General features: G+C 48.0%; 1 protein-coding gene across 1 annotated transcript in view; it reads right to left on the bottom strand.

Moving 5' to 3' along the window:
* hip1rb (huntingtin interacting protein 1 related b) overlaps positions 1-12,801 on the bottom strand; it is a 37,854-nt gene that overhangs the window by 14,412 nt on the left and 10,641 nt on the right. Inside the window, exons 2-12 of the mRNA XM_061259989.1 lie at positions 10,038-10,101; positions 9,040-9,182; positions 8,015-8,071; positions 7,817-7,897; positions 6,534-6,610; positions 5,324-5,385; positions 4,639-4,779; positions 4,016-4,073; positions 2,435-2,510; positions 1,419-1,571; positions 527-579 (exon numbers count right to left, since the gene is read on the bottom strand). Of these exons, the coding sequence (XP_061115973.1) occupies positions 527-579; positions 1,419-1,571; positions 2,435-2,510; positions 4,016-4,073; positions 4,639-4,779; positions 5,324-5,385; positions 6,534-6,610; positions 7,817-7,897; positions 8,015-8,071; positions 9,040-9,182; positions 10,038-10,101 (965 nt within the window). The remainder of the gene's footprint in view (positions 1-526; positions 580-1,418; positions 1,572-2,434; positions 2,511-4,015; positions 4,074-4,638; positions 4,780-5,323; positions 5,386-6,533; positions 6,611-7,816; positions 7,898-8,014; positions 8,072-9,039; positions 9,183-10,037; positions 10,102-12,801) is intronic.

Raw genomic sequence — 12,801 nt, 5'->3', positions numbered from 1 at the left:
GTGCATTAATCAACATGCACAGCTGACTGCGAATCAGCAAATATGGTCTGTGTCCCTCTACTACCCTGCTACTCACAATCCGTGTGTCTCTGTACTACCCTGCTACTCACAATCTGTGTGTTCCTCTACTACCCTGCTACTCAGTCTGTGTCCCTCTACTACCCTGCTACTCACAGTTTGTGTCCCTCTCCTGTACAGGTTTTTACATTTACACTACAAAGAGGATTGTTCCACTCAGGACAGGGGACAATGCGGGATTTGGAATCTATTCTCCTTCAAGTGAGGCCACTTTGAAACCACTGCACAGCTTTTCATTGTGCTGTCAAAGTACGGAAGCCAAATCTTACAGGCGCCTGGCAACAGCTGAACTGAGTGAGACTGCCCAGGACACCTTACCATGACTCATTCCTAACAGAAAAGACACAGATCATCTACTATCAGAGTAACAAAAACACTGACCTAACAGCGATGGGCCAATTAAAACACTCAATTGGAGTCTTGCAGACAGGTGAAGTGGAGTTCTTACCTTTCATCGAATCCACCATTTGGAGGCCCAAAGGTCTGATCGAATATGTCAAACTGCCAAAAACAGAACGTGTCACTACATATAACACACTGTACAAAGAAGTCATGGCAACAGCCGTGTTCCTGCCTCTGATCTGAGACCAGACCTGGGTCTACTATTTGAAATATTTTAACCCTCCAGTACATTTCCTGCAGATTACTGACCATATGAAAAGCAGCATCTACCTTTAACCAATACTCAAAATTCATGCACTTTCATACGATGCACTGTAGTGTAATGTAATGTAGTGTAATGTAGTGTAGTCTAGTGTAGTGTAGTGTAATGTAGTGTAATGTAGTGTAGTATAGTGTAGTGTCATGTAGTGGTCTAGTGTAGTGTAGTGTAGTTTACAGTAGTGTACAGTAGTGTACTGTAATGTAGTGTAGTGTACAGTAGTGTACTGTAATGTAGTGTAGTGTAAAGTAGTGTGCAGTAGTGTACTGTAGTGTAAAGTAGTGTACAGTAGTGTACTGTAGTGTACAGTAGTGTACTGTAATGTAGTGTAGTGTACAGTAGTGTACTGTAGCGTAGTGTACAGTAGTGTACAGTAGTGTACTGTAATGTAGTGTGGTGTACAGTAGTGTACTGTAGTGTAGTGTAGTGTACAGTAGTGTAATGTAGTGTAATGTAGTGTAGTGTACAGTAGTGTACAGTAATGTAGTGTACAGTAGTGTAGTGTAATGTACAGTAGTGTACAGTAGTGTAGTGTAATGTACTGTAGTGTACAGTAGTGTACAGTAGTGTAGTGTAGTGTACAGTAGTGTACAGTAGTGTACTGTAATGTAGTGTAGTGTACAGTACTGTAGTGTAGTGTACAGTAGCGTACAGTAGCGTACTGTAGTGCGGTGTTTACCTGCGGCTGCACCTGCAGGCTGGGCTGCGTGACCTCGCTGACCTCGATCAGCGGCTCGGGCTCGTCATCGTCCGCAGGCTCCTCCTCCTCCACCACCACCACGGGCTTCACGTGCTCCGCCAGCGCCGACGCCTGCAGGAAGTTGGGCGGGGCCTGCGGGGGGGCGCGACCGGCGGGAGGCGCCACGAGACGGGGGGGGGGAAGAAGAGGAGGAGAAGAGAAAATGAGAAGATGGTAAATCACTGAATTTATACAGCACTTTTATCCAAAGCGCTTTACAATTGATGCCTCACATTCACCCATTCACACACACACACACACACTCACACGCCATGTAAATTGCCAACCAGCTCGCTTGGAGAAATTGGGGGTTCTCAGGGCAGGAACTCTGACACACCCAGGGCAGGAACTCTCTGACTGCCAGACGACCGCTCTTACCCTCCTGAGCTAATGTCACCCCCGAAGAATAATGCATTTGACAGAACTGGGTTCAAATAGTATTAATTTTGGATTCAAATACTTGTCTGTGCTCTACTAATCTTGCCTGGTGCATTCGAGACTGCAAGGAGGAGCAGCTGGGGTTTACACTTTTCGGATCATTTCATTTGTCCACATACACCAGGAAAACCCAGTCAAATAAAGAAAATTATTTGAATCCAAAAACAAATGCTGTTTGGATGCAAGTCTGGCATTTGAGTATTTAGCCTCAGACACTCTACTCAGTTAACATCCACAGAGAAACCAATACAATGGAGAGAGGACAGAACACAAAGCAAACCACCTAGAGACTACCATGCTACACAAACAGCATTAATAAACATTTGCTAAAACTGTGGAGACTCCACCCAATGGACATTCTACCCACAAACCCATTCAGTTCCGCTCCACACAGTGCAACTGGGGCAACACCATGGGTAAACAGTGTGACAGTGTGTGCGCGAGTGTGTGCGTGCGTGTGTATGCATGTGTGTGTGCATGTGTGTGCGCGAGTGTGTGTGCATGTGTGTGTCTCTTACGTCAGGGAGCCGGGGAATCTGAATGAGCCGTTTGAAGTACAGCATGTCTCTGGATTTGTTGAGGAAGTTCTTCAGGCTGAAAAGGAGCAGACAGAAAAAGAGGCAGCCATTTTGATAACATTTTCTGAGGTACAAAATGGAAATGAAAAACTTGGGTTCACTTCTGGCATAGTCTATTTATTCCATCAATGGCTGCTCTGAGGCCATTTTAAACAGTTTAAATGTAATTAATTTCTGAGACATTGACAGAACAGAAATCCATGGCAAAGGGAATAGAGTACTTAAGAGTACATCTTTTAAATCTTGCAGGGATCATCAAATCCCTTCCTTCACCTGGGAGTCAGGTGTAAAGACAGTCTGGCCAATCAGCAGCACTAATTGTTCAGCTAATAACCGGGGAGAAAAGGAAAGTAGAGCTGGATTTGATGTTTGCTGTGATAAGGAACTGAGTATCATAGTGTTTGAGTAGAATATGACTAATGGTTCATATTGGGCTTTCCTCAGACTCCCTATCTGGCTGAGGTCCCAGTCTGACATGGAATTACCGTGTAAATTTCCTTCACTTCAAAGTGCCAACCGCAACATGAACACAATTAAGTGGGCGATTAAGGAAACATTAAACTTCAAAAATAAACACAAATTTGAAACATTGACCTAGTTTTTATGTGAGTCAGAAATAGTGTAGAAATAGGTCTTCTCTGCATGGTGCGGCTGTGTGCACAAATTCTGAATGACCGCCTATCACTAGACACGTGGAAGCGATGTTTGTGGCAGCGTTGGCAAGAACCTTTTCCGTGTCCTTAACCAAAATAGGGCAGTCGAGGAAACCTGGAATTTGTCCCACATTAAAGTTTCAGGGGCCCATTCATTTTTCAGTGTGTAAACTACCCCCCAGTGATTTAGATCCCAGCCTCCAGGAGTCCGGTGTGTGTGTGTGTGTGTGTGTGTGTGTGTGTGTGTGTGTGTATGTGTATGTGTATGTGTGGTGTTGATCTGCCTGCTGTTAGACAGGGCCAGTGTGTGTGTCTGTGGATAACACAGTAAACACTTTAAAACTACAGCCGTGATTAACGTAATACAGTGAGTCAGGTCACCTCACAAGCAAGGTACGCAGAGGTAGAATAAGTAAAAGTCCTCCCCAGAATTTTATTCTAATCACCTGGATTTTGTAATTAGTGCAATTTTTCAGCCAGGAGGCAGGACTTTTACTTTCTGGTCCCTGGACCTCTGAAGGTACACTTGGCCCTTTGTGATTCACCTCATGGCCAGTGATAGGCGTTGCTGTTGCTTAGCTGAGGCAACAGATTCTCAGACACCGGTTCACTCAACCCTCATAGCTGATGTGTCAATCACCTCCTTCACCCTTAGGCCAATGTTGACTGATCAGATGTTATCGGTTAGTGAACATCGGAATGTGATGCGATGGGTTAGTGAACATCAAAAATGTAAGTGATTGGTTAGGGAATCGGTTATGCTCTGAAAAGGTGAGTGGGTTAAGTGGAGGCTGAGAGCACATCAGTATAAACCTGGCAGACGAGGCTTCCTCTTACATGAACACATACCGCGCTGTTTGTACGTTACCTGTGGAACTGGTCATGGAACCTCTCTCTGTGGCCCACGAGAGTGTCCGCTGGCAGACCTGTGATCCACAGCACAAACTCAGTAACAGTGCCTCAGCAACACTCAGCTCACTGATACAGGTAAAATCACACCTGGCACATGCTCAGCACCAAAACACACAGAACATGACACTAAAAAGGAGAAATGCAACAGTAAATGTAAGAATTCATGGTTATGGGCAGGGCACACAGGGGGTGTATGGGTGGGGGGGGCAGGGTGGTGAGGGCGTGGCCACACTCGGGTAGTGGGTGGTGGTTACTGTGCATGTGGGCGTGGCCTCACCAGGGTATGGGAGTGGTTACTGTGCATACGGGCGGGGCCACACCAGGGTATGGGCGTGGTTACTGTGCATGTGGGCGGGGCCTCACCAGGGGGTGGGCGTGGTTACTGTGCATATGGGCGGGGCCACACCAGTCTATGGGAGTGGTTGCTGTGCATGTGGGCGGGGCCTCATCAGGGTATGGGCGTGGCTATTGTGCATACGGGCGGGGCCACACCAGGGTATGGGCGTGGTTACTGTGCATACGGGCGGGGCCACACCAGGGTATGGGCGTGGTTACTGTGCATACGGGCGGGGAACTCACAGGCGTGCAGACGGAACAGCAGCTGCACGGTGAAGTGGTACAGGTGGCTGCAGTCCTGGATCACCTGGATGAGCGGGGCCAGCCTGCACTGCCCCGACGCCGTGGTGGAGATGGCGATGGAGGTGTTGAGCTGCCGGATCACTGAGGAGCAGAGCAGAGCTGGCATTAGCATTAGCATCACACCGTAGGACACCGGATCACTGAGGAACAGTGTTTATAGAAGTGTATATAGCCACGCGTTATGTATACAAACAAATTGTCCATATCAACGCATTCCGCATTGGTCAGAGATCTATTCAGTTTTGTAGGTCTAGCGCTACCGTTCCACCCTGTTATGTGCGAATGCTCTGAAGATGCCCACCCATCCCTGCGGAGATCTGAGACCCCCACACACACACACACACACACACACACACACACACACACACACACCTACACAAAAGCCCTTGGAGCAGGAACATTCTATCCTGTCACTCCTGTAACCAACACCACAGTCTCAGCTTTCAGGAGCAGTGAGGGCCCAGACCCCTCCTGTTCAGGTTGGGCTTCCTTTTCAGTGGAGAGAGAGAGAGAGAGAGAGGGAGCGAGGGAGAAAGAAAGGGAGAGAAAGAGGGAGAGGGGGGGAGAGAGAGAGAGAGAGAGAGAGAGAGAGAGAGAGACATGGAGTGTTTGGTAGGTAACTCACCTGTCTCTGCCAGCCTCAGCTCAGTGTCCAGGTAATCGAACACCTCCACTGTGAGCTGGAACCTGCAGGGGGGGAACGGATATGGTCTTAGTTACCGCCCCGCATTTCACACACTACCCTCATACAGTATGCCAGGACCCCCCCTCACACCCCCGTGTCATACACTACCCCCATACAGTGTGCCAGGACCCCCCCCCGGCCCACAAACCCAGATCCGGCTCATATAATTAACAGAATAACAGACTCCAGGAAAAGAAAGTGGAGTCTCTGGGGTTTCTGTAGAGTGGCCATTTTCAGCGGCTGCATGTTTCAATGAGCATTCCTCAAAAGGCATCTGCAGACCTGGATCTAAAGTTTTACCAGCATCTAAAGAGTTAAAGCATTTCAATCACGCACATTAGTACCTGACCCAGTTCAGCCGTGCGATATTTCTGTTCTGAGGTGAGACGTGATAAAAATAACTTTGCACATCACACAGGACACACACACCGGTCACATTAAACGGCGCGGCTCCAGTCACAGAGGACACACAGCTGCCCTCCCACCACACCCCCCCACAGGCCTCACGCTGCGGAGGGGACACACAAAACCTTCAGCCCTGAGCCTCGCGGATCAGTCACCTGACACCTGCCTCTCCACACCCCGCCCATTTCAGGGCTGTTACACCACATACAAGAATGCAGCTTGTGTATATGAAAAACACGGCATTTTATTCACTTTCTTCGTGAAGGCTACATCCTTATCCAGGGTGACATAAATTAACTACACAATTGCAAACTACCAATTGTGTTGGGTACCAAAGCTGAGTAATTCAAGTATCCCGGTTAAAACCCTTTTAAGGTTCAAGATTGCAAATAAATCTTTTTAACGCTGATGTCACAGTGACTGCGGGTGGAGTCCTAGAACATGTTGAAAAATCTGCTCTTCAAAGAGTGAACGGCTCAATGTTTCAAGCCCACTTTCCTCACGCCTCTAACACGCTACTTTCCTCACGCCTCTAACACGCTGCCAACTTCCATTTCAAATAACCTTACTGAAAATACTCCATGTTTTCCACAACACTAAATGGAAACACTACATGACAATAATATAATGGCACACTGTGCATACATCAGAACAGGGTTTTGAGACGGCTCATCGCAGTCAGAGAGATGAGACATTCGCAGGAATGGGCGGCTGTGACGTCAGGAACGCAGGTACACACACTCACACATTGTTAATATCACTCCCGGCGGCATTCTCCAAGACCTCATCCGAAGCCTCCAGGCTGGGGCGGATTTCTGAATGCTGCTGGGAAGAGGAAGTTGCACTGTAACACGGCAACACAGATTCCAACAGCCTTTATCTGGTCTGCATGTAAATCACAGCCTCAGTTAGCGTGCGTGTTATCTACGACACACCTGAACAGTAACACACAGACACACTCTCGCACACTCACACTCTCACACACTCTCACACACACTCTCACACACTCTCACACTCACTCTCTCACACACTCTCTCACACTCTCACACACACTCTCACACACTCTCACACACTCTCACACACACACTCTCACACACACACTCTCACACACTCACACGCACACACGCGCACTCTCACACACTCTCACGCACACACTCTCTCGCACTCTCACACACTCACACACTCACACACTCTCACGCACTCACGCACTCACACGCACTCACACGCACACTCACACACTCTCACACACTCTCACACACTCTCACACACTCACACACACTCACACACACTCACACACTCACACACTCACACACTCACACACTCACACACACACACACACACACACACTCACTCTCACACGCACACTCTCACACGTACACTCTCACACACACACACACTCTCACACACTCACACACACTCACACGCACTCACACGCACTCACACGCACACTCTCACACACTCACACACAGACACACTCACACGCACACTCTCACACGTACACTCTCACACACACACACACACTCTCACACACACACACACTCACACGCACACTCTCACACGCACACTCTCACACTTGCACACTCTCGCACACTCACGCACACTCTTGCACACTCTCGCACACTCTCGCACACACGCACACGCACACTCACGCACACTCACGCACACTCACACACTCACGCACACTCTCGCACACTCTCGCACACTCTCGCACACTCTCGCACACTCTCGCACACTCTCGCACACACACACGCACACACACACACACGCGCACACACACGCACACTCTCGCACACTCTGGCACACACGCACACGCACACTCACGCACACTCACGCACACTCACGCACACTCTCGCACACTCTCGCACACTCTCGCACACTCTCGCACACTCTCGCACACTCTCGCACACACACAGACACATGCCTGCAGGTGAACGTCTCGTTAGTCAGCTCCATTGTAACCGACACAATCCACGTGGCCCCACCCCGTTGCCAGGCGACGGCCACTCAGAGCTGGGCGGGGCACTGTACCTTCATGTGGAAGTCCATCTTGGTGCAGAGCAGTTTGGTGTAGACGATGACCAGCTGTCCGTAGCGATCGTGGAGGTTTCCCTGGAAACGAGCAGGGAGAGCGGACTTCATCCCTCATTTCAACACTCATCATCACACTCCTCCTCAGGCACATGACCTGATTACTCCCTCCCCCCCCCCGCATCGGAGGTGACTTACCCAGAGTTCCCCTGTCTCTACGATGTTGCTCTGGTGCCTTATACAGTCCTGCAGGCTCTGGAACAAACACAATCACAGCCACTCAGAAACCTTCAGCAGACAAACACAATCACAATCACAACCACACAGAAAGCTTAAGCAAACACAATCACAACCACTCAGAAAGCTTCAGCAGATGAACACAATCACACAGAAAGCTACAGCAAACACAATCACAGCCACTCAGAAACCTTCAGCAGACAAACACAATCACAATCACAACCACACAGAAAGCTTAAGCAAACACAATCACAACCACTCAGAAAGCTTCAGCAGATGAACACAATCACACAGAAAGCTTCAGCAAACACAATCACAACCAGTCAGAAACCTTCAGCAGACAAACACAATCACAACCAGTCAGAAAGTTTCAGCAAACACAATCACAACCACACAGAAAGCTACAGCAAATAAACACAATCACAACCACTTAGAAAGCTTCAGCAAACAAACACAAATCACAACCACTCAGAAACCAACCGCAACATGAACACAAACAAACACAATCACAGCCACACAGCAATGTTCAGAAAACCTCAACATTAAAGTGCATTATAACTCAATAATGGTCAACTTTTGTTCTCTCGCCGTCTTCCCCGTCGGCAGCCATTTATGTTTGCTGCGCACTACTGTACCTTTTCAAACTGTTAGCTAACATTAATGTTTGTGGTGAACAGGAAAACAAGGCTCACTGTGGGTGACAGGGTGGGGAGGGGGATACAGGGCTTACGGGAGGGGGGTACAGGGCTTATGGGACAGGGCTTACAGGAGGGGGGTACAGGGTCTACGGGAGGGGGGTACAGGGCTTATGGCACAGGGGTACAGGGCTTACAGGAGGGGGGTACAGGGCTTATGGGACAGGGGTACAGGGCTTATGGGACAGGGGTACAGGGCCTACGGGAGGGGGGTACAGGGTTTATGGGACAGGGGTTCAGCGCTTACGGGAGGGGGGTACAGGGCCTACGGGAGGGGGGTACAGGGCTTACGTTGGGGTGGCCGTCCCGCAGCACCTTGTGCAGGACATGGCAGAACTTCCAGCTGAGGATAGAGCTGCTGGCCAGGGGCAGGCCCAGGGCGTAGGACCAGAAGGTGAAGGCCCCCTTCTCCCTGTGCGTGCCCAGGATGATGCCTGAGGGAGGGGGGGAGTCAAGGAACAACGCAACCGACTCGCTCAACCGACTCGCTCAACCGACTCGCTCAACCGACTCGCTCAACCGACTCGCTCAACCGACTCGCTCAACTCACACAACTAACACATTCAGCTCATTCAACTCACTCACTCACACTAAATTGCATCACTGTTGCCATAGAAACATCAACTAAAGTGTGAAGCATTAACTGGGTAATGAAGTGTGTTATAATTAGATCCATCTGCCACATGTGAGGAGGAGAGGGTAGACTGGGGCCAGTTCATGAATATGACATTCAGCTCATGTTCTCCTGCAGCAGATAAGACTGCTAATGAACAGATATAGAGTCATTATCAACCTACTGTTCTTCATAAACTAAACACAGGAATGACTACATTTAACTTTTTTCAGAATATTAACCACACCATTAGATTTAGCAGATGCTTTCCTTCAGAGTGACTTACAGAGCTTCATGTACAATCCATTTCCACAGCAGGGAATGCACTGACGCAGCCCCCCAGCTGGGATTCAAAGTGTAGGCATTACACTACAGTAACACCCCAACCACCTGCACAGCAACTACAGGGGCTAAGGACGAAACAGCACCAACATGCTGGACCATGCAGTCTAAACAAAACATCACTGCTTTTGTGTTTCCTGCTGTGTGTGTGTACAAGAGAGAGTGTGTGTAAGTTGGTGTGGGTGTCTGCGTGTGTGTGTGTGTGTGTGTGTGTGTGTGAGTGTGTGGGTGTGTGTGCATGTGCATGTATGTGTGTGAGAGAGTGTGTGTGCGTGTGTGTGTGAGAGTCTCGTGTGTGTGTGAGTCTTGTGCGTGCGGGTGTGTGAAAGGATACGGCGGGCATGTTTCTCCTTCACCGGCGTCTCACTGGAGTTTATGGCCTTACTGATACTGCTGAGCTGAGAGAGGGAGGGAGGGAGAGAAGGGAAGAGAGTGGAAAAAAAATGACATAAGTATACTTCTAAAACAATACATTTGTCAAATTAGCATTAGCAATGAAAGTTCTGGACAAAATTTTCACTAAATCTTCACAGGATCGATCACATTTTATCATCATATAATACGCTTGGGTCGTTTCGCAATTCATGCCATGTGTTTATACGCAGCGATTGCTCCCAGAGACCAAGCACATTTTCCAGTTTCTGTCCTACTCAAAGAGGTTTTTCCTTTGCTCTCTGCACAAAACCACTACAGCAATGTCGGAAACACCTCACTTGCTCACTACTGCATACATAAATTGAGTACACTGAATGAGAAAGTCATAACGTCAATGACGTTTCTCTAAATGAAGACCTGAAATTGTACGTATTTTAAGGGTTTTGCTGAGTGTGGGTGTGCCTGAAACTACAGTGCCCTCTAAATATGCAGCATCTGCTAAACATGCAGGACATGTCCCCATGCTAACAGTATGGGGAAGTGTGGTAAGACGCCCACACTTGTCTTAAGAAGCCCCCCGCCTGTTCCTCTATGACTAAACCGGACTGTGATAGGACATAAGACGGCTCATCTTCTTCTCTGTGGAATCTTTGCCTTCTTAACAACCTTCCCATCCAGCGCACTCACTGTCTGTATTCGGGAACACATTGTACACAAATACAAGTAAGCAGTGTGTTTAGTATACAGTGCCTATTTTGAGAACACAGTAGTTAGGAAGCCGTTTCAGACACTGCCCATATCTCTCCGATCTGAAACTGAAGAAATGCCGCCCCATGCAGTCAGGTGACCAGTGTCCTTGCCCTGGGATTGGTGCTGCCCGGGAACTTGTCCACCTGTGATGCGGATAAGGGCTAGCACAGCTGCCCCGGGGTCTGGTTTCCATTCGGCAGCACAATCGGGAGTACAGCCTAGTCCTGGTGCATTGTGGGTGCTTCTGTACCTTCACACAGGTCAGCATTTCGGCTTGTGTGTAATTCCACACTCGCTGGTTGTGTCTCAAATTGCACACTTGTGTACCTGTGCACTCATGTTCTTATAAGCTTAACAAGTCACCTACTTGTATGAATGCAAGAACATAAAAAAATGTGTTCATTTCAAATGCACGTATACAACCTCATGACTCTTCTGACTATAATCTGACGCACATCCGACTAGCAGCAGCGACTGACTACTGACAGTTAGTTATGTGATAGTTATGTAGACTCAGTGAGCTCTTTATTAGGTATTTATTACTTATTTTTAGACATATTGGTCTGTTCAAAGATGCTCTTCTGCACACCACTGTAATGTGTGGTTATTTGTGTTACTGTCACCTTCCTGTCAGCATTGACCAGTCTGGCCCTTCTCCTCTGACCTCTCTCATTAACAACCTGTTTTTGCCCACCTTGCTGCTCACTGGATGTTTTTTGTTTTTCACATAATTCTCTGCAAACTCTAGATGATGTTCTGCATGAAAATCCCAGGAGCTCAGCTGTTTCTGAGATATTGAAACCACCCTGTCTGGCACTAAACAATCATTCCATGGTCAAAGTCACTTTGATCACATTTCTTCCCCATGATATTTGGTCTGAAAAACATCTGAACCTATTGACCAAGTCTGCTTCCATGCATCTAGTTGCTGCCACGATTGGTTGATTAAATATTGCCATTAACAAGCTGGTGTACTGGTCAACCTAATAAAGTGCTCACTGAGTGTATATGAGGGTGAAGATGAGGAAGAAACATGATATTCGTGGCTAACCATAGTCATCTCCAGTCAGTGACATCAGCTAGCATATGTAGTTCTGTATTTTTAGCTAGATAGCTCACATTCTGTTATAGTCCACTGAAGATTTAAAATTCCAAATCTTCTTTGTTGTGGGCTCTCAAAACGCAATGACAACTGGTAACGAAAAGTGTGCTCTGGAGCAAACTTCAAATTTCCTCCCAAGCACAACATTCTTTGAATTCGATGTGTACTGGTCAGTTTTATACTGGAGTTTGATACTTGATCACATGAATGGTTAACTAGTCCAAAAATCTGCAATATGACATTACATTAACGGCATTTGGCAGACACTCTTATCCAGAGCGACGTACAGTTGCTAGTCCACAAGCCTGCAATATGACATTACATTAATGGCATTTGTGCAGACACTCTTATCCAGAGCGACGTACAGTTGATTAGACTTAAGCATGAGACAATCCACCCCTGGAGCAATGCAGGGTTAAGGGCCTGGCTCAAGGGCCCAAGGGCTGTGCGGATCTTATTGTGGCTACACCGGGATTAGAACCACCGACCTTGCAGGTCCCAGTCATGTACCTTAACCACTACGCTACAGGCCGGCCTGTAGGAGACAAGGCCACTCTGTTACACTCGCTCTCATACACACACTCATTCACCAGTGACATGCATGTTCAGATGGGGGTGGGGGGTGGGGCTCTGAAAGGTCTCATGCTCCGTGCTCTAGATTCAGGTTTCTGTGACTGGTTCCTGCTCTCCTGTACAGGGTCACTGCTGAGGTCAGGGGTCAAAGGTCAGCCCAGGCCCCTGTGTGGGACAGGAGCATGCCACACCCTTATGATTGTGATATGCAACACAGCGTTTAGCAATAAGTTTAGCAATAAATTCTTCCACATATTGTGAACTGTTCTTCATAATATTCGTTATTTATATAGAGTGT

Source organism: Conger conger, chromosome 11, assembly GCF_963514075.1.
Source record: "Conger conger chromosome 11, fConCon1.1, whole genome shotgun sequence".
NCBI classification, from domain to species: Eukaryota; Metazoa; Chordata; class Actinopteri; order Anguilliformes; family Congridae; genus Conger; species Conger conger.
The sequence above is the reverse complement of the archived record's forward strand: the minus strand, read 5'-3'. Positions and strand labels throughout refer to the sequence as shown.